We start from the raw sequence: 22,817 nt of genomic DNA on the forward strand, positions 1-22,817 counted from the left end.
GGACCATCGCCGAGACCGAGGCGGCCTACGGCAAGGTACCGCCGGGCCCGCCGCCCCCGCGGCTGCAGCGGGCCCGCGGCACCGGCGCGCCCCGGCCCGGCGTTACCGGCGTTGCCGGGCCCTGCGCAGCTAGCGGCGGCTCCTCGCAGCGGGACGCTCGGCTGCGCAGGACGAGGACTCGCAGGCGGCTCTGGGGTCCGGCGATGCGGCAGCGCTGGCTCGGCCGCAGCCCCGCGGGGCGAACGGGCAGCGGCGGCCCCGCCGCGCGTGAGGGCTCGCGGGACGCGCTAGGGCCGCCCCGCCGACCGCGGGACGCTGCCGCGACCTCTGGGTGTGCCAAGGCCAAGGCGGATGCTGGAGCAGGGCGTAAGCAGCCCGGGGCCAGCGCCCGGGGTCGGTTCCCTTGGCGCCGCGTGCGCGGCCCCCGCTCGCCAGGCGCCCGGGCCGGCGGGGAGCGCGGCCGGCGGAGCCCGCGGCGCGGCGCAGCGCTGCGTGCGGGGAGAGRTGGCTTCCGAGGAAGGCGGTGGCAGCTACGGCTGCTGCTCTAGGATCGGAGGAAGCAAACCGGAGATTAAGTTAGGCCATGCTGTCAAGTGGCGTCAACGTGGTCTCTAGGAGCCCTAAAGAAAAGCCCAATGTTATTAACCACATCGTTCAGGTGGGGAAAATACAGGAGGAAACCAGAGAAAAGAAAGTGACCCAGAAGACCCTGAGGGCAAGCAGGTAACAACAAACTGGTGATACTCGGTGGCCTATTGGGTGTTCTTCTTGCCTTGATTTCTGATGTAAGCCCTTCTTCCATCCTTCTGTATCAGGCAGCATCTGCCAGAATATCATTAAAAGAGGAGAAATGAGAGGCCAGTAAAGGGGTGGCAAGGACATAACAACGTACCRACAAACTTATATCAGTTATTAGGATGGCTCTATCCCTTCGCCTTTTTTATATTTGTAAAATCTGATAGGCAGGGACTGTTTCATTCTGTACATGGAATAACATCTGAATTCAGTTTTTAGTTACACACTGATTTGTTTGTTTTCTTTTTATTAAAAGGATCTTTCCAGCTGGCTTGCAGCTGAGAGATGACTTTCCCTGTTTTGGTAAAAACAAGCAGTTTTAGTCCAAGATGACCCTTTCCTCTTTTAGCTGCTGCCTAAATTCTCGTTTTCCCATTTGTCTTTTGAGTAAGAGCGTGACAGGTAGGGCTCAGCACACTGACTCAAGAATACCCTGTGCGTGAGTTACTGTCCCTACAAGCAACTAGTGCAAGCACCACGTCTGCATTTTCCAAAGTCAGTTCTTTCCAGTCAGCCTTTCCAGTGACGATTGGTGTTCAGATAAAGCTGGAGCTGTTTCCTTTGCCTACTTCAAGAAATGATGGTTTGAGATGAAGGAGGGAATTCTCATAAAAAAATAAACAGCTTACAACTTCTGTCGTAAAGTTACGGGAATAAAAAGTGTGTGTTTTTAAAGACTGCTTCCCTGAGATACAAGTCACAATCCCCCCCATCCTACAAATGAGTTTATGTTTATTGAAATTAAAAGACAAAGTCACAGTAGGTAAAAAAAAAAAACAAGGTGGTTAAGAGAGGAAATGAAGACATCCTGTAAATAGAAACAAGTAACAAAGTTCCTTTCTTATGGACTTAAGTCTCTCGTCTTTAACCACGCTCTGTGCCTTTCCCCAGCCYGTGAAAGCTGCAGGACTCCGTTCCCCCTACCACCACCTTCTTCCATGGACAAGCTGGCAAGGTTACACCGACTGTGTACCCTTACTGTGTGTTACCAATGAGTTCTACCAGTGTCTCCTCCTGAGGGGGTGCTTAGCTTCATCTCTCCTCTCTGACCACTTAATGATTTCCATAAGTTCATAGGAATGTAAATTATCTTTGGGACTAAAACTATACTGTTGAGGTTTATTAAAATTGTCCACCAGGTTAAAATTGGAAAGAGTGAGATAGACAGCAAGATCTACTAAATCCATTTTAGCCATGTTTCTAATTTGCAGCAAAAAGGAATGTTAGATTACATACAACATAAACTAAAAATAGAAGGAAAGAAATAAAAGGAGAAACATTTAGTCTGACTTAAGGTCATTATGGAGTTGAGTTATTCTTGAAGCAARAACCCTAATGTGTGCAATTTTAATAGTGAAAGAAACATGAAACTGGATCAGCGGAGTATAATTCTAATACCGACCTAAAAAGCACAAGTATCAAAATTTCTTTAAAAAGAAAGACAAAACAGACCAAAAAAAAAAAAATACCCTAAAGTTCAATCTAGAAATTGCTTCAGGAAGTTCTCTGTCTCATGTTATAAGAGATTTAAAATGCTTAGGGTGTTCAGTATTCAGAATATTGGCATGCACCAGAGAAATTCCTCCACAGATATTCTTGTAGTGAGACAGGATGACATGCCATCAAGAATTAGATATTYTAGGGGCTGGAAAATCCCTCATACTCCAAGGTAGATCAACTGAATTCAAAGAGAACTCGTAAGAGAAATGCCAAGTTCATGTAAAAATAAGCTATTTTTATTTTCTTCTTTCTCAGATTCTGGAGAGTTCTCAGACCTTGCTAAGTGTCCTGAAGGGAGAAATGGGGAATAGTAGTAAAGCRACTGAGCCAAAAAGCACTTCAAAAGAAAAACAAGCAGATGGACAAAAGCATTCCTAAACTTGCTCTTCAGCCTGGAAAGACCTGCTGGTCTGGGACAGCTGCTGTTCTGGTACAAGGATGACACATTTAATAAAAGTTTTTGTCTTGCAGAAGTACATCTTCCTTTCAGATGCATTTCAGCACTAGAGATCTGCTAAATGTAATCCTACTAAGCTGCTAAAAATCAGGATAGGCATCCTACTAAAAAAAAAAACTTTATTTGGAGTACAGTGATACTGAAGCATATCTAAGGAAGTGACTTACCAGCTAATGCTTTTGCCCCGAAGGCAGCATTCAGCTTGCTTTGCCAAGCAAGAACAAGCCAAGAGTTCATCTGGTACAGACAGGGATTAGAATACAAAGCTAGAAGTGTGAAAGCAGCACTCAGGTGTAAATCATGGCTGCAAGGTAGAGCAGGCATATTGGAAGGAGTAGTAGAGAAATCACTAAAGACCACGTGCTTCACTTGAGAAGCGCATTCCGCACTTTCAGGTATCTGCTGAACCAGTCCTAACCAGAGAAGTCGTAGGCACAGAGCTATGTCTCTGAGCAACAGCACCCAGAGTACGAGAGCAGCATTTCAGTTGGCTGAGGTCAGTGGAACAACCTGCATGGTATTGTTCACCTCCGCATTCATCACTGATCGATAGCAGAACAAAGTCAGGAACAGTTCAGACAACTCATCCCTAACTCTTTTTCCTTGCAAGCAGCTTTGGCTTCATTGCCTGCAATTTTGTTAAGCTGCAACTCTAGAGATGGGGCTGTCTTAAACAGGCTTGAACTTTCCWACAATAGAAGATGCTTGTTGGGACCTTTTCTGCTAGAAAGGCTGCACTCAACCTTTATACCTCAAAGACAGCCCCCGATCTCCTTTGGCTCTGTGCACAGCTACGGGCTGTGGGCAATGCTCAGTGTTGAACTCCACATATTTGATAACTTACTCTTCCCTTAAATCTGAAAATTCACTTGCAGGCCTGCMTTTTTCCTTGTTCTCCAGTCTCAGCATCTTGCTCCTGAAGTATTTCATTACTGGGAGAAGACTTAGCACATGGGACTCACTGCCATGTTCTTTATACTGCAGTTCTGTAACTTCACAGGCATATAGACTGCCAGCCTCATACTCCTCCTGGGAGTCATGTCATCTCTAATTAGCTTGAAAAGGGCAAGTCTTAGCAAGTGCAAGGGAGTGAAAAATATGTCCTCCCTCTCCCTGCCAAAAATCTAACAAACTATTGAGTAGCTCAGTTCTTTGGGTTATCTTTTTAGACATATTTGGGCACYGAGGGCAAGTGAAGAGCTAAAACTAGACATGTCCTAACACTTAGACATGACTGTATTTTTCAGCAGAAAAAAATCTCCTACTGCTACAGCATGCACCAAAACAAGGGCAAGGTAAGCAGAGCATTTTCAATTCATATATCAGTGTCGGCTTGACTAGACATAGACAAACCAATAAAAGTATTGATCAAAGATGCCAGCTTTGTCCCTTGGATAGAGCCACAGAGTGGGGTACCACTAATGTCATAAAGCCCAAGAGGCCATATCTATTCCAACCGCCATCTCTTTTAATCCCAGAAATACAAATCACATTAGCAGCAGTGTTCGGTCTTTTCCAGAGTGCAACTTTGACCCTGAGTTTACAGTAGTAGAACACTTAAGTGGAAGAGTCTAGCAGATTCCTTTGCATATTGGCTGCATTAAACAATTACAATAGAACTATACATGTATATATGTAAAAAAAAAATAGAAAATAGCATATTCCTTGTTCAAGTTCTGCAGAAGAAAGGAGTGAAATGGCCCTCCTGTGCTTTCCATTAGAGRAGCAAAAAGAGCTTGGCAAGAAGCAAGTCTCTCCAGCAGCCAGGACAGATAYATCTTGGGCCTGGCCCCATTAGATGCTAGAACAAAGCAAAAAGCGGAACTAGGCAAACTGAAGCACAAAGGGCAGTTATTAGAGACTGGATGCCAGAGTTGGACACAGACAAATCAAAGCTATGGCCAATGTTAGGGAATCTTCAAGAGGTTCAAGCCAAACTAGACCCTTCTTTACAGATTAGTGCAAAAATGATACCTAAAGCTAAAGGCATTTGTTCCCATTCCCATAGAGTGCATTCAACTCCCTTTACACAAATTTAACTGGCACATAAATTCCATGGTAGTTCAGTGAAACTTGATCCAGAAGCATGCTGAGAATAAACCAACCTTCAAGAGTTTTATAAGCTGATAACCACTGTAATCTAGCTGTCAAATCACAACCACTTACGTGAACCCAGCTAACTGCCCAGACACTCCCAGTGCTCAAGCTCCAGAACTGTTCTTCCTTGGGGCCTCTAATGAGAGAAGTGTTTCAAAACCTTCCTAGAGCCCATATAGTGCCTACATGAGTGGACTCAGCTAGGCACTGATGGAATCTACATCCATCCTGGGACTAAAGATCTGTTCTTCAGACGCTCGTCTAATCAACAGTTGCACTTGAACAAGGAATATGCAAGGCCACAGGCAGAATAAATCATATGCCTTAAAAGTAGTAGTTAGGTCCCAGAATCCAGTGCAAATATTCTCCCAAGATGCCCAAAGGCATCTAGTCCATCCTTGGCAGGTTCCTATGTAATTTGTGACGAAGAAAGGACCCAGAAGCTTATTTCCGTGGTGCTTACACAGGCATTCAGAAAGTGCACTGCCAGGTTTTGTCCAGCAGCAGCTGCTGCAGGCTAGAAGATGAAGCAATCAAAAATATAGCGCAGGCTCACTGCTGAAGTCGGAGAGTCCACCCTTCTCTGCTGGGGTGAGCTGTGGAGAAAGCAGAGTTGAAACAGAAATGTCATCAAATCTAAGGCAAATGAGGTGCATGCAATCCTTTGGATGATGAAGACCGAATGGGCACCTTGCCCAGGGCTAATGACTGCATTTAGTTCCCCCTCCAAACATGTCCTAGAGTTCAAAGCATGCCGGCTTCCTTAAGTTTCCCCTACACGTACAGGGAGATGAAGGGTTGTTAGTGGCAGTGGGAGCTTCTTGTTGATCCCTTGGTGTTTTCAGTGCCACCACTGCTCACAAACCCAGGAGTTCAGTGGAAGGCACATCCTGTTTCATCCACTAGCCAGACTAACCCAAAAGCCAGATAAGAGCAAAACAGGACAAAGCCAAGAACTGCTTTAAAGGCTCACCATGACTTGGTTCCCAAGGGAATCAGCTTCTTTTCGGAGGGGTCCTTCGGAGTTGGGCATCTCCTCATACTTCTGCTCCTGCCACTCGCTGAACTTCACGGAGTGCTTTGGGGTGTAGCTGGATAAATCTGCTGAAAGGACACAGCTGACATGAGTATCCCTCACCTCCCCAAAGGGAGGAAAAGTCAGGGTCCTGGCAGGGATGGGATGGAAGATGCCCATCTGCAGGGGCAGAAACAAGCCCATGTTTTGTTCTTTCTAGAAGTTGTCAGTTCCCCTGACAAAGGTTGCTGGCAGACCTCATGGCAGCACCCACCCTCTTGGTTAGTCAACCAAGCACGTAGTACAAAGTATTTTTAAGTTTTGGACCTGCAACATCTCAGGCCAAAGAGGCCTGTGATTCCCCTGTTCCAGTTCAAGCCCTGTCCCCAGTAAGCCTCAATTCTGCTGTCAGATGATAGGAGATCACCTCCATTATTATTTCCAGCCGCATGAARCCTCACAAGAGGTTGAAGGATATTTGGATAGTGCCATATACCACCAATAACCCCACAGTGCCAACACCAGTGCCTGGCTCACCTGAGTTAGTCGTACTGGGATTCAAAGTGCTATTTGGGCATGGAATGAAAAAGGTGCAAGTCTTGTCTTCCTCTGTTTCAGAAGCATGTCTTTCCTCCTCCTCCTCCTCTTCTTCTGCTAGTGAGCTCTCTGAGGGGTACTCAAACATGGTCTGCAAACTTGTCTCATTGAAAGAGATCTTCATCTAGACAAGAGCAAAGCAGATTTATTAGAAAGTAGAACTAGAAATCACTGATCTCAACACTGGCACTAAAATGAATGCTGCTGGCAAAGAGCACCTCCCATCCCAGGKCTTCATCCTGGTGTAAGGATGCTATTGAGCACTTCTCACACCTTCCCACCGCATACCTTTTGGATTCTCTTACTGCACTGAGAGAAACTCAGACAGGCAGATACCCAAACAAATGGGATGGAGTCATTAGGCTCATAGGTCTAGAGTACTTCTAGGCTTTTTTTTTGCCCCTTACACACACTTTGCCACCATTAGGATACTTAGCAGCCAGGAGGAGCTGCATGTCCCCCAACTGTAGTCAGTGTTGCTAAGGAGTAAAGAGGATCATCCACAAGCTGGAAAGCTGGTGTCTCTAATGCCTACCAACTCATTTGAGTACCCATGCTCTAGGCAATAAAAATATGGCCAACTGTAGCCATTGGGACTACATTTTTAGGAAGATACCATGACAAAAGCTAGTTAGGCTAGATAAAAACAGAGATTAATACCAGAAGTAAAAAGATAAGCTGCTAAAGGAGAGATGGTAACAGGTAGCATTAGAGATGGAAAATGAAACAACAGGGAGGTCCTTAAGGTTCTATTTTGAAGTCAGTTTTATTTAACATTTTCACTAATGATCTTTGCAAAATAAGTGGAAGCCTGAGAAAACGAAGATGACTCCAACATGGGTCTCAGTCCCAAGGGAAGAAATAGAATATTCTAGGGCTTATTCAGAAAACTGGAGAACAGAACGCTGGAAATGGGATGATATTTAAGACCAAGAACTTGCTTTAAGAGCCTATTAAGGATTTTAAACAACAGTGAGAAGTTCATCACCTGTGAATAACTGGAAAAAAAAAAACTGTGGATTAGTTACAGGACTGTAATCATCACTAGGATGGTGTTTAAATAAACCTGGAATAAAGCAAGGAACTTCCACAAGAAATAGTTCTCTATATCTTGTGGAAATTCCTTGCTTTATTCCAGGTTTCTAACATGATATTCCATAAAATATTTTTGAGACAGTGATTCTGGTGTGTTTTATACTAATCTTCCCTTTTATCTTGCAATAAATCTGCCTCTTGTAGATATGATGCAGCCATCACTGAGACACCTTCTGTGTGTATACATGCTTTCCCCACCTGCTGTGCTGTGTGCTGCAGTCCRCAGAATCACCGAGTACTTCAGGTTGAGAGGTCTCCGGTTCACACTCCTGCTCAGAGCTACGTCAGGTTGTTAAAAAAAAAGTTCTGAATATCTCCACAGATGTAGATCTCCCTCACTCTTTGGGTCTTTGTTACAGCATTTGACCATCCTTATTGTGAATGATTCCCGCCCCCCCCCCCCACACCTGATCAGAATCTCTCGTGTTGCAATTTATATTGCCTCTTACCTCTTGTCCTTTCTCTGTGTACCTCCAGGAAAAAGCCTGCCTCTATCGTCTCTAACATCCAGTGGGTAGTTAAGACAGCAATTAGATAAACACACAAACACACACACWCTTCTCCAGGCTGAACAAACCAGCTCCCTCAGCTTCTCCTCGTATGCTATTCGCTCCAGCGCCAGACCACTTTGGAGGTCTCAGCTGAACTTCCTCCAGTCTGTTGATGTTTTTCCTGTATCAGGAAGCCCAAATCCAGACACAGTGCTCCCGATGTGGTCTTACAAGTGTCAAGCAAAAGTGGAGGGAAGGGATTGTTCCCCTGCTGGCTGCAGACTTATATGTCTTTATTATTATCTACAATCCTGCTTAGAAAATCCCGTTACAATGCATCTTTCTTGAACAGGTAGAGGTGAGGTTTGGCTTGCTTACCAAGCAAAATAAAGGTTGAAAGAAAGAATAATAGTGCCTTACAAGTACATCAAGAAAATAAATGCAAGGAGCAGAGAAGAATTGCTGATGCTAGCATACAACACTGACAAACAAGGAGGATAAGCTTGCCAAGAATAAATTTAAGCCAAAAGTAGGGAAGTATCTAGCCAACAGTGGATGAAAATTCAGGACCAGCTGCCTAAAAGGACATTTTGATCTCTAACTATGTTTAAAATTCAGCTAATAGAGTTATGTTCACAATTAAAAGGCCRTGGTTGCTTGTGACAGGTGGTAAGAGCTTGCTGATTCGGAAGAGCTCTTCTAATCTCATGTAACACCTGCCAAGAAGAAAGTGTAGCCACATTTGCCAGATGTGCCATACTTGCAGCTTCTCTCATATACAAAATACACAACAAGCTCAGAAATAGCACATGGCCTTAAGCAGGCTACCAAACAAGCCCGCACCAGGCATTTCTCTGCTACTCTTCTGAACAGAAACAAGGGGAACTTGAGTTAAGGCTCAGYGACAAAGCGAGGACCTAATGCCTCCTTTACGCTGCAAATACATATATTCGAGCTATGTGCTATTCTGCACGAGTCCAGGATGTACTTCCAACATAGGATGGCTCCTGGCATGTTACCAGGAGAAGGAGGGGCAGAAACAGTAGTGAGGGCAACCAACTGCACTTCCCCATTCCCTGCCCCAGTCCTGGCCGGAGCAGCTCTACCTTCAGCCAGAAYATATGCGGAAGGGAGTGATTATATTTTAGAGAACAGGGCTTGGAAGAAAGCAGCCCTGAAGATGAGAATATCCCACTTGCCGTTTCCTGGGAATTTCTCACCCCTGCTGCTGACCTAGATACTCCCTGATCCGAGCCAGGCAGCAGAGCAGGCAGCGATGGTTCGCAGTATAACGTCTGTGCTGCGGGACTGACCAACGCTGCGAGGCACAAGGGCCTCGAGGATGGAAGTGCCCAGGACTCCTGGAAGCTCAGAAGCTGTCCCACAGCTCAGTCACAGCACACAGCCTGCTTAGAAGCACCACCAACATACTCTGAAACACAAGAAATACTTGGCTAAAGTTGCTTCTGAACATGGGAAATAAAGGGGATAGGACAGATGTGCCAGGTTTTCAAGAATTTAAGTTTGGGAGATGGAACTAAGTTTTCCTGGTATTCTGCTAACAGGAGGAGATCTCCAAGAAATATGACTTTGAGTCTATGGGACAAGAAAGAGAARTGCCAGAAGCACCAGTCACAGGTTAGGCAACACACACCAGGCGGCTGCAACCGCACACATCAGAGTAAGATATGATCCCACARGGGGAGGCAGGTTAACATCTTGCTCCCTCATGCGCTCCCCTCAGCRTTTTCATGAAAAAATAACAGAACTGCTGGCCCAAGCCAGCCTCCTAGTTTGGAGCAAAGCTGTGAATAGCACAAGAAGAGGAAACAGCCCCATCCAGGCAATAAAGCCAAAAAAAAGGGAGTAGACAGCAACAGAAACTAGCAGGTTCAGGAGGCCCCCTACACAGTGCCCAGAGGCAATGTGCCAACAGTACAGCCCAGCCCAAACCCTGAGTTACAGTTCCCAATTGCCCACAGCCAATTTGACTCAGGCAACGCTCGCTCCCAGCTCGCAGGAGCTGAGCTCCATGTCCTCCAGGACCGCTCTTCCAAAGGGGTTTGTCAAACACCTGCCATAGACAGGCCACAGCCTTGCACAAGGCAATACTGAAGCTACAAAAAAAAAAAAAAAAAAAGAAAAAAGAAAGAAATCGTTAACTACAGCGGGGCCAGTCCCCCGCACACAGGGCCCCAGCCCAAAGGAGAGCTCGTAACACGTGACAGCTGCTGCCTCAGCACCACCTCCGGGACAGCCTACGCGCAGGGCTGACACCAGGCAGTCCTGCTTGGCACCRGCTTACAACGGTGCAAGACTCCCGCGTAGAAAACTCTTGGCAGAACCAGGAAGGGCCCTCGAGCCGCTGAGTGAGAGAACCAGGCTGTAATAAAACACTYGGGGACGCACCCAGGCAAAGCAAACACCAGAGGAACGATTGCTCCCTGGCACAGGGTCGGGCTCTCGCGGGCCAGCGGCTCCCTTCCCCACACCCGCGCCCCAGCCCCGGGGCGCTCACGTAAGCCTGCCCACGAAGAATCGGAGCCAAGCGAGAAGCGGAGCCCAAAGACCAAAGCGACGAGCCCGCAGAGCCCGGCGGCACCGCCCGCGTTCACCACGCAAGCTCTCCTCCTCCTCCAACGCAAGGCAGTTTCAGGGGAGGATGAGGAAGCACAAAGCAACTCTACTTGAGCCAGGAGAAGATGGAGAACAACTACTCGGACAAAACTAGAGGAAGTATGGGTCAACATAACTATCTCAAGAAATCCTCTGAGCAGCCGTGAGCACTATCAGGGCAGTATTTAGGGAGCACAGGCAGATTTGATCCCAAGAAGCATCTAAAAAAAATGAAAGCCCAGTAACAGCATAGATAACAGGTCACCATTTGTGCAGCCAGAAGACAGCCAGCCTCTTGCTCGACCACRCTGACTTTCATGGAAGCACAAAAGGCGGCGGGGCCATTTGCTTTAGAACAAAAACGTATTCCAAAGAGCCGAGTACGCTCGAGCGTGTCAGAAGAAGCTGCTCATTGTATCTTTGCAGCGATTCCTCCGTTSCTGCTCTGCCAGCAGCTGCTGGTTGTGGAAAAGAGGAATCCTGCACTCTTCAGCTGTGAATGTTTGCAGGGATTTGTCGCTATTTGCTCAACTGAATACTTTACCCAGAACTGCGTCACATAACCGGAGTCCAACCCAAAACATATACCCACGTATTAATACCCTGCCCAGCAATCAGAGCCACCTTGGAAAGAACAAGGCAGCCTTTTCAGGGAATACTGTGCTGTTGAGCCACTTGATTCTTGTTGCCATAGCAAAACCCCTTGATTTACTTGCTATGATTTTAACAATAATGAGTAATAGACCACCCAGAAAAGAGAAACTAGAGTAAATGTTGCCCAACAAGCCTAACTCTGAAGAGTTATATGTGGCCACTTGGAAATAAAATCAACCTCATTTCAGGGGATGCAAGGCTGTCAGGAAGTTCAATTGAATCTGCACCGAGACTAATGTCAGAAGATCCCCCATTTACAAAAACAGACTGGAAATTAAAAAAAAATAAAAAATAAAGACAACTTATMGAAACTTGCTATATGGAGAATGAAAGTTAACAGACACCTTGCTTCAGAAAGTCAAGTTGGGAAAGCTCGCAAGAGTCWGTCCTTAGTTAATGAAAGCGTGCGTATGCCCGATTGCTTCTCATAAACCCTGAATATCACAACACGTCTTATGAGCAAACTATGGGTTTAATTTGCATCCTCAGCTCCACAAGCACCTTCTTTATTGTGGCTTTTCTCTTCTCCAGCCCGTATCCCATTCACTGCTTGCTAGATGTGGCAAAACCAAAGGAACAACGCCAACATAAAGTGCTTTACACCTCGGGAGCAGAGACATCTTTGGTAGGTTGCATCACTAAAAGGARAAATCACTCTTCTTTAACTGATATTCTACCAAGGAACAGAAAGTCAGGGAGGGACAGCAGCTCAGCAGCCTATGATGGGACTCAGAATAGCAGCAGCCCCACATCCAAGCGACCCGTCCCCCTTCCCCAAGCAGCAGGTGCAAATGACTGTTCTCCAAGCCTGCATCTCCCCTGTGGAAGCTGCAAGGGCCACYGCTGCCATCCCTCGCTCAGCGTGCAAAGGAGCTGGATGGGAAGGCAAGTCATGAAGCGCCAGGTGCAGTTTATTCCCGATGCTGTTAACGTGACACAGTCCAACCCAACATGTGCTTCTTCTACAGAGACCAGATATGAGAGCAGTAGCTGCCACAGCTGTGACAAAAGGGATACAGCCGTTTTTCTGTAATGTGGTTATGCTACCCGAGTATTACACAAGATCCCAGGCTGGCCAGCAGCTGAGTAGCACCAGTGATCAAGGGCTGCTTTTTTCAGACACGGATTTCCTATAAACATCTCTTCTCCCCAGGCAATATAATCCTGACATGACAAAATTAAGGGATTGAACTGACTGCTACAGTCTAGGATCCGCATGGGCTGCCAGTGTGCTACTGGCTAAGATTTAAAGCARCTGGTTTAGCAGCTTTTCAGACTTGGTCAATCAAATGCCTCCTCCTTTCCCAGCAGTATCAATCAGCAGGAGAGTTTCAGCTGACGTATGCAGGAAGTGTGGACAAAAACACAAGAAATCATATCAGGCATCTGAAAACTGCAACAGCAGGCAGCTGGGGGGTGCACCAGGAATCCTGTTGATTTACAGCATCCCATATCGACTGACAAAATACACTGTCACAAGCCAAGGCAGCAAAGCTTCCAAAGCACGAGAACCCATTCGGTAGGTTGGTTTAGGCTCTGCCCAGTAGAGTTCAGGCTCTGTTCAAGGACGAGGGGTCTTGCAGTTTTAATGAAGAGCAACCACTCGGCTCTAAGCAATAAAATAAGACCGAAGGACTCTACTCACTAAAATAGCTGGTTTTGAGACCAGAAAGAGAGGAGAGAAGCAGACATTTTACAGAGGACAAAGATCCCAAATGGATCTACCCTGGACCTTCCATGTGACCCAAGCTGGAAATTCTCATGGATCAGCAAATTTAGTAGTAGGAGGAGAAGTTCCTAAACCACATACCTCTGTGGGCACTTGAATTTTTTCACTACAACCTGCAGTCAATAATCTACAAAACTCTCATGTGATGCAGTTTTCTCTATGAAACTTCTAGATACAGGATCTTTGGGAAAACTAGCCATTTAATACAAGTTAGCAGGGAATTTATCTATATGCCTCTACTTGTCCTGAAAGCATGGYCATGTGTCACCCCAAATTGTTGAATAACTCCAGGCATACACAATCTCTATGCATGTCAGCCCCGAATAGTACCCTCGGGGCTGCACACTTGCAGACCAGCTTTGCAAAGCATCAGCATATTAACGAGGCTTTTGCTGTCACCCAGGAGAAGATAAGGAGCTTTTGTACATCTAAAGCCTTTCTGTGACACAGGAAGAAAGTTGAGGCTTTATATTTTTCTTTTATCTCTTTTACTTTTTTTTTTTTTTTTTTTTTTTCTTTTTATGAAGAGACCAAGTTCCCTGTTTTCACTGGGAGTGGAGGGGACTTGAGACTGGGTTTCTATTAACCTTGTACTGCTAGGGCTGAAGCAGCCTAAGGGACTCCAGCATGCCTGAATAATTGCAGACTGCACTTTGGTAAAGTACTTCCCTCTCATTCTATACAAAAAGAGAGTTTGAGGTCACAGAAGTTGATTGCTCCATCATAGGTTCACTTGATGATGACTCGATGATGCTTTTCCAAGAAGTGTTTTCCAAGAGTAATGCTGAGTTTTGCTCAATGATTAACTCTATAACAGATTCAGTTACTGAACAGAGCTAGAAACACTCAAGCTTTACAACAGTAGCGTGACAAGGGAACACTGTGCTGGTGGCAAAGGAGAGAGTGCCTCCAGGATTGCATCCCAGCTCCCAAGCCACAAGATAGAACAAGAAAGTCTCCATTTACAAGGCAACCCACAAAGCTGGCCCTGTGTAATCAATATGCTGAAGCACATGGTAGATAGGAGCAATGCATGGAGATTCGAAATATTAAACTCCTTGAACAAGACACAGGGAAGTTTCAAATTCCTGATGAGAAGGGATGGTGTAGGGACAGTCCCAGAGAGCATCACAAGGCTGACAGCTCTTTGTTACCTCTTCCCATGACTGCAACAGCCAAGAAGGGATTCGAGTGCCCAAACAACCCGTAAGGCAGTTGGAATCCGAGTCTGACATGGTACAAAGCAGCTATTCACCAAAAGAGCCGCTTCATTCCTTTGCATATCTGCGGATAGAGCAGCTAGAGCCTCTGGCAGTTTAACAAGCAATTCAAATATTTAATTTACTTAACGCATACAAATTGGACAAATCTCTCTACATACATGAAACAGATCTCATCTGAATACACAAAGAGAGTGGGCATCAACAAGATACAATTAGTGCCAAGGCTTGGTACCTTCATAAACTAAGTGGAAAACTCACAGCTAGCAGAAGACTTTGTTTATAGGCAACTCCAATACAGTCAACTCATGGTTACAAAGTGGTGTGGTGTTGGGAAATGCCACCCACAAACATTTCAGTGCAAATCTGTCTGACTAGAGCAGTCAGAACATTACCTCTCTCCTGCTGAAACTGAACCTTCTCCAACCTGGAACAGAACAGAGCATGATTATCCAGGAAATAGGGAGAAACTGGGAAAAGAATTACTTCCTGCTATGCTAGACTTCAGGACTGAAAGGCTGAAATGATGTTCAGCGTGACATGAACAGAATCAGCTGCACTACAGAGTTTATGTCTATCTTGCTCTTTTTCTTTATATTACTAATACGCAACAGATGCTTCTTCAAAGAGAAGCGACTAAGTCTGGTAAGCTCACCTGGAGCTTACAGATATACCCTCAGACCTGCATTTTCACTAGCTGCAAGCTACACAATTTGCCTGAAGCATGCAAGTGTTTTGCCCTCACAGAGTCCTTGAGACAGTTTCTTCAGCTTGCTTATAGTCAATCAAATGCTTATGAAACAGAAAGCAGATCCATCCTGACAAATTCCCAAGATAACTCCAAGGGCACTTCTCAGAAAACTTTATTTTCATGTTCTTTCAGTTTAGATTTTCCCAGGATGTTTGCAGAGTTTTTCTGCATGATACAGATGCTTCATATGACTCTTCCTACATAAACTGTTCAGAGATAAAGTTACAGCTTGGTGACATACCCATGTCCCACCGCAGAGCCCCTAGAAAGAGTCTGGATTTATAAAGAGCTCCTTTACAAGTGCCCAGGTTTCACTCAGCAAAGYGTGCTAAAGCTGAACTGCCGCAAAACACTGGAGGTGCCCAGAGGCTACGAAGATACTGCTACAGCAGGTCCTACTGAGATTCCCTTTGCTGACTTAGGAGCCCAGAAACTAAATATTTTAATTTCTGCTACCACTTCCCACATATAATGCTGACATATAGGACTCTTCCCTAGTCAGTCTGAGTGTGCCATTCCTAAACCCTTCCAAGGAACAYTGCAACCACAGCCTAGAAAAAACAAGGGGGAAAAAAACTCAAAGSAAGACAAGCTGAATATTTGAGATGGAGGAAAATTATAAACCATCACCAATCTGGTCCACAGATTAAGGAAACCAATCAAGATAATGTTAAATGTAATCCAGTGATCAGAATTCAGAGCACAAAGCACTTTAAATCTCCTTGAGAGCTCTGGGGACGAGCTGAGCCCTGGGCATGCCCTAACCAGCTTCAAAGGCAGTCTCGTCTCTTATTTGCGTAATAGTTTCTATTTTAGCCCTTCTGTCCTGTTCCTCATGCTACGGACAGCGGGAGGCAGGCCAGGGAGGGGATAAAGAGAACCATGGGGAATTTAGGAACAGCTCAGACCRTTGCTCGAAGCACTGCTTTACTAGGCAAAATATGGAAGCAGCAAGGCTGAGGAGAAATCACAGAGTCACAGAAACTTGCCCATTACAGAGYTGAGATAATCATCACTCACCTGCTCTGCCAGTGGCTGAGGACAGCAGAGCACTGGCATTTCCATGAGCTGACAGGCAGAGAGGAAACAGAGGAAAGAAATACATCCCCCCCACCAATATTCTCCAGTGCAGTTMGTGAGGTGGCTTAAAGGCCATAACCGCAACAAGCCCCTGGCTCCTTCCGAGGCTACAGCCACCAACATCAGAATCTAAAACCAGCAGAATTAGAGAAGAGTAGGGAAGAAGTTGCACTCTCTAAATGAAACAGTTCAGCTCAAAACCAACAGTTAGTGGAAATCACCTCCACAGGAGAGGGACCAAGTGTGATCATCTAAGACCATGCATTTTCTGAACAAGACTAGTGACTGCTGCCCTCACTTACCAACAATTCAATACATTAAYGTCAGATAAGATATCTGTCGCCTTTAAGGAGAGGCTGAATATTCCGCCCAGCAGGGGCACAGACATGAGTCAGAAAACCCAACAGTAAGACACAAATGCTCCAGCAACCAAATAACACACTTGTCAACCTGATCCCTCCAAAAACCCAGAGAAGAGGGAATCTACACAAGGTTTTACAAAGAGATTTCTACTTCTATCACTAGGTTAATCTACTTGTGTTATATCTTGCAAAAAAATACGTCAGGCAGTTACCATATTTAGCTTCCACATTGTGCAGACTTGCTCCAAACAGGTTTGGGCAACAGTTCAAGATGCTCAGCCCTGCCAGCATCTCAAGCCTACATCTAGTTCTCACAGGACACCATCTCCAGCAGAAATGAACAGACAGAAAGCTACAGGGCAAGAAGTTCAGCAGGTGAGACCAACAAAACTGCTGCCCAATCCTATTCATGATGAAAAGCTGAAAGATGCTTAGAGTAATTTTTCAACGGACTTTTAAGGCATTTGTAAGCCATATTCAGACATTAAGCTGCTCAAAATGAGAGAAAATTGACCATGCTAATCTGGAAGATATGATCTTTGAGGACAGCTTTGTAAAAAGGCAGTAAAGCGTTAAGCTCAGACTGTTTTGTGTCCCACCAATCTTGTTCTTGTAAGCGCTGTTTATACAAGGCTTCAGCTCACCTTCCAGCACTCAGCAAACCACTTACTGTGACAAGCACAAAATGTTAAAGTCTGATGTCGGATGTCTCCTGGCTCTCCCTTGAGTCCCAGGTCCTGTTATTTCCAGGACTTTTGGTGGCCTGCCTGGAAGTCACCTCTCCTGCAAGATCCCAGATTGGGCAGACATACTGTCAGCCGGCATGAATCTCAGGAGTGAAGAGACATACGGAAGGAGCATATTCCTGGCAAACTCCATACATCCAGAGTCCAACCTACAACCTGCCTCTTCGCAAGYTGAAAACATGAAGGCTGAAGACAAACAATGATATCCCACCTAGTTCAGCAGTTTGCAATCTTTTCCCATCACTGGCTCCAACACGCCAATCACATRTTTTACAGAAATCTAGATTTCTATCATGCTGTTAACCTTATGTATGTTATTTTGGCAGGTAACTAAGCTTTAAGATTGGCTCTTGTCAGTTCATTCAAGCTAGATTTTATTCTACGAGATCCAAAGGATCCACATCCTGCAGCAAAGCCTCCTCTTCCTCCCAAGGCTGCTGTGTTCCCCAGGGGCTGCTACCAGACCGAAGTCCCTTTACTTCTTTAGTAATAACAGAGTACTAAGACGAGCACTGAACAGAGGTTGTCAACAGCATTCTGCATCCTCTCTGCATCCCCAATTTAGACTAAGGGTCAGTAGGTCTCCTTCCGCCCCTGCACACATATCCTGTCCTCACTGTAAGAGCTGAAGTAGCTCAGCCAGCCTTTTTCAGCAGCTGCCCAATGCTCAGCTTGAAATGTGTCTGTACAAAGCTGCAAATGTTCAGTTAGTTTCCAAACCGAAGTCACTCCCTCCACCCCCGCTTCATCTGCACTAACTGTGCTACGATTTGGAGAGGTCTCTTAGAACAGCTACAGGGTAGATGAAAAGTCATGAAGGTCCTTGTAACAGCATTGTGTGAGCCCAAGAGATCAAACTCCCCGCCYGTACAGGCAGCTTGGCCTCCGTTACGAGCGTGGCTGGGGGCTTTGCCTTCCACTTGCAGATCTTGGCCACAAGACCATCATACACAACCCCATGTTCATCTTCACGGCCCTCAGTGAATAATTGTCCCCTCACAGCAGTTCTTGTTGCTTACACAAAAGCGCTGGGAAACCACTTTTTATTCTAAYACACAAAAAGCTTAAGCCCTCCATAGGTTTCTCTCCCTCCCTCATCAGCTYCATATCTATCTGGGGACAGCAGCTCCAACCCCAAACAGCTCTTTCACGCATTTGAACTGTATGGAAGGAACAATAAAGCTGTTTTTCCTGAAAGGCCTTGAACAGAAGCAGCGAAAAACCAGCATCCCTSAGGCCACAGTAAAGAAGCCACTGGTGTAACTTGGTTCTGCAACATCCCCCACCAGAAGCTATGCTTCCCGATCTGAGACCAGGAGGCTGGAGCTCCTTCCACAGAAACCAGAATAACACCGGAACTCACTCCTGACCAGTCCTAGCTGTCCTCCCACCACCAAATATCCATGGAGGATGTGGACTGAGGCAGCTCCAGCTGCCTGGCATTTCTACCATTGTCAGCAATGAGCAGGCAAGGGGACAGCAAAACAGGAAGCTGACTTTGGCATTTGAAGGAAAATAAAATTTGTGTTTCACAGAATAATCAGTGTAAATGCCACAGCTACCTTTGTTTGCTACTAGTATATCATTAGACCCAACTTTAAATGCAGATACTTGTCTATCCGTAGGAATATGGAATTACCAAGCTRCATTAGATCTGTTGTTTATCTAGCCCAGGTTCCTGCTGGGCACCAGCTAGCAGGTGAACTTTTCCAAGTAATCAAAGATCTGCTAAAAACTACTTTCACRAGCTTAAAGTATACTTAAAGATCTTTCAGCAAATCCAAGGCAAGGTTCAGAAATAAAGATGCTCTGGCCAGATGCAGGCTCATCTGGCAGCTCTACCTGGAGAGAAGCAACCCCCCAAAACCCTAGTAACTGTTCACTGAAACCAGTATCAATTTTGACATTGGTACTCCAGTACTGAAATGCACACTGATTTTACCAAACAGCCAGAGTCTCCAGTTCACAGGAAGTGTCTGCTTCTGTCCAATTCGGGCCAGTTTCTGAAAACTCCGACATATCTACAAAACAAAACCCTTGTTTTTGGCTGGTTTCCTTGACAACACACAGAGATCTCTTGGGTAGGAACCAAGGAATGTGTTCTAATGCTAGCTCCTTCCTTTTCAGGCATCAACAGGCAGCCTTATTATCCAGAGTAAAAGCCACAAACATCCTCTAGCTTGAGTAAACAGAAATCTTTCCATTTGCTATAGCATCTTCTAAATCCTGCTTACAAAGTCAAACAGCACTCTGTGCTTGCCACCTTTAGCKCAGGGAAGGGAACTGGAACAAAATCTATTATTTTTCCCACTACGACACTATATTAAATTTTATAGGCAAACATATGTTGCTTCACTASTACACTTTAGGCTGGATCTTATTTTCTGAAGGGTCCCCATTCGTTTCAACCTSTTAAACTCTACAGTGTAACTGTAGTTTCTCCTTGCTTTTTAATTTCTTCCTCTTAAGAAACCAGTTGTTTATGGAAGTTCTCACACAGGACATCTTCCCCCACACATAATTCTTAGCAAACCCCATTACTGTTATATAAGGGCCTCACAATGCTTAGCACACTTCATCTTCAAAGTGCCTGCAGAGTAGCACAGTTAATGCTATTACGCTGATAAGAACAGAGGCAGAGAAGCTATATGACCTGCCCAATGTCACCCAGTCCAATACAGAGCAGGCAAAGCAAGCAGAACAGTTGTCAAACAATTTTGTAGACCTATATARTATTTTAGGATGGGAAAAGACCTCTCTAGTCCAAATTCTTGCTCCACGTGGGTCCTACTAGATCAGACTGCTCAGGGTTCTGCTCAGGTAAGCTTCAAATAGCTCCAAGGATAGAGATGCCACCACTTTTCTGAGTCCCAGTTCCAGTGTTTGGTCACCCTTACAAAGCTCAGCTGCTGCACTTGCCTTGTCTTCTCTCTCTCCCTTCTTTTTGTACTGTTTAAGGACAGCTTCCACTGCACTACATTTAATTATTTTTGCTTACTTGAGGCTTTGTTTTTTTACAAGCTAGGCTATCCTGCACAGAAAAATTAGCTCCTTCAGCTCCATTACAAGTTGGGCTTACCTAGAGAAATGTCCCTCAATGTTTCCTCTATATTTTCTGCTCCATCCAAAGACCATCTGTAACTATAACATGTCTTCTTGATATTTTCACCATTTACACTATGCACATCATACCCAATTTGGTACTGATCTGATTTCTATCCCAAACTGAATAGAGCGGATCAAGAAAACTGTTAGAATCAACACAAGGCAGAAGGTATTTAAGAAACAGAATGATTCCARTTTGACCAAGCACTTTCCTGCAGCAGGACAAGGAATAACTGCAGTAACACTAGGCAAGAACCAATGTTCATGCTTATTTGCTTTTTCTGATGCAGCACTCTCCTGCTTCAAATCTGCCACCTGCATTAGCCATGAACAAATTAATATAGCCTGCATGTTCCTATAAAGGAACATAATARCATTAAGCCACGAGAAACAGCACTTTGCTATCTCCCTTGTAAACACCATATTCAAAGGATTTCCTCAAATCATAATGCTTAGTGCCTCAGGCACCCATGCGGATTCAGTCCATCAAATATTTAGTCAGATTGGGGTAACAGGATGTCAAACATCTCTTCCTGCTTTGGAAAAACATGTCATGTCCCAAAGCTAGAAACCAGGATTTTTAATGACATAATCCCTGTGCTGCTTGTCACCACAGTGTTCTGCTTTGGTTGCAGAACAATTCACGCCTACTTCTTCAGCTCAGCAAAAGAATCCACTGTTTCAATACGACTATGTCTTTATCACATGCAGCTGCACGTCCTGAAGCCATACAATGATTAATTCTCAACTTAAGGTTCACAAGGATCAAAGTTAGATCCCAAGCGGCGAGAAAATCTGGCACTCACTCCAAAAACGCTTGGAGCAATAGATGCCTCACACTTCTTCAGGGACGAGCAGCAATTGCACACCATAATGAACAGACAGGTGGTGTAATCATATCAAGAGGAGTTAAGTTATTGCTGATCTTTTTCTGCCTAACAGAGCCCTAGTTCTTGAGCCTCTATCAATAGATCACTAATCCAGAGAAGATGCCAACATCACATTGCGCACTGTACCCTGTGACAAGCCAGGCGGTGAGCACAGGGAGTCCAACTCATCTAACGCTCATTAGATACAGTGAGCAGAACTGGAGAGAAAGAAAGTTTACAGCCAAACCCATGCAACCTGCATCACTTGCTAAATCCATAAAAACGTTAGTTTCTGTTATCATACCTCCTACTTAAAAGAAACCAAGAAGAGATCGTAAGAGAGGCACTGTAGCTATCACAGGCCGTATCTCACTCTGATATATTTAATAGAAAAGGATCCAATCCTTTTTCCCCTCAAAAGCATCCCCTGGCTCTAAAATGGATCAGAGGCATTACACAGTGCTGCCCATCTTCCCACCCAGATGCCCACAGARAGGCTCCTGAATCACACAGCTCACAGATAAGACAAGACAAGCAAAATAAGACGCTCCTTTTAGCATCATCGTTCAGGAAGAGAGGCACCCCAGGTAGTTACCTTCTTCCGGCGACCTGTTTTGCTCATGCAGGACCTCTCCAGGGACAGGTAGCCACCAATCACTTCAATCTCATTCACAGTGGGGTAGCGCTTTTTAAGAGCCATCCCCGCTTGGGACGCATCGGCATTCTTCACAGCTTTGCCTTTTCCTTTGTTTTCCTCCTCCTCGTCATCTTCCTCCCGCTGYGGCTGTCCGCTGGCCTCAGTCAAAGTCTGCAAGCCCGAGGCCACGGGCTTCCTTTTGGGCACTACAGTGAACGTGTTGCCTCCTCGCTGATGGACGGCAGGGGAGACAGCGTGGGGTTTGTAGAGGGGCACAGAGGAAAACTCCATCTCCAAGTCAGAGACAGCTGCTCGAGGCTGGTCTCCCAGGGTCCCCGTCCTCACAGGCRAGCCACCCTTGGGGGAAAGCTCCCCGCTGTCTGGCTCTACAATGTCATCAATGTAAGTCACAGGTACCAAAGGATCCCGAGGCGCCGGCAGGGAYGCAACAGGCTCTTCCTGCTCCTTAGGGGAAGCCCTCGGCTGCTCCTGCCGGACCTTCTGCTCCAAGGATGGTGGTGGCCCCGGAGGCTGTGGAGCCGGGCCTCCCTCCCGGCGGGGCACGAAGAGGAAGGAATTGCGTGAATTCAGGCGCAGCTTGGCCAGGGCCTGCGCCTGCAGGTCATGGGCAGGGATGGCAGCCAAGTCCGGCTTGGGGGCCGGGAGGATCTCGAAGGAGCCCCCAGCCTTGGGGGCGGCGGCGGAAAGCGGCTGGGAAGCGCTGGTGGCACTGGAGGCCAGACTGGCACTGGGTGGAGGCGACACAGCCGCTTCGGCCTCCTCCGGCTTTGGCCTCCTGGCGTTGGCTCTGGCATGGGAAGCGCTGGCRGATGGCACTGGCGGCCCCTTGGGCGGCGGAGCCCGGTCGGCCGGGCCGGCGGTGGCCTGGGGGGCTCGGCTGCCGGGGGGCAGCCCCCGCGGAGTCACAGTGAAGGAGTTGGAGCCGATCTTGTGCAGAAAGCAGTTGGCCTGGGGGGCCGCGGCCCGGGGGGCGCCGGGCA

The 22,817-nt window shown here is 46.2% G+C and overlaps 1 protein-coding gene and 1 long non-coding RNA gene across 2 annotated transcripts; one reads left to right on the forward strand and one right to left on the reverse strand.

Annotated features, from left to right (window-relative positions):
* LOC146587165 (uncharacterized) lies at positions 1-2,768 on the forward strand. The gene is made up of 2 exons (XR_014897722.1): positions 1-35; positions 2,551-2,768. It is a non-coding gene; the product is annotated as an uncharacterized LOC146587165 (long non-coding RNA).
* A 1,432-nt stretch (positions 2,769-4,200) lies between these two features.
* TPRN (taperin) lies at positions 4,201-22,815 on the reverse strand (the record flags this gene model as incomplete). Its single annotated transcript, XM_085320077.1, has 4 exons — positions 4,201-5,445; positions 5,823-5,953; positions 6,402-6,585; positions 21,775-22,815. Coding segments are annotated over 4 exons (1,419 nt in total), but the record flags the coding sequence as incomplete, so codon positions are not given.
* Positions 22,816-22,817: the final 2 nt, after the last annotated feature.

Source organism: Rhea americana, unplaced genomic scaffold, assembly GCF_003343005.1.
Source record: "Rhea americana isolate MKP2758 unplaced genomic scaffold, rheAme1 scaffold_61, whole genome shotgun sequence".
Lineage (NCBI taxonomy): Eukaryota > Metazoa > Chordata > Aves > Rheiformes > Rheidae > Rhea > Rhea americana.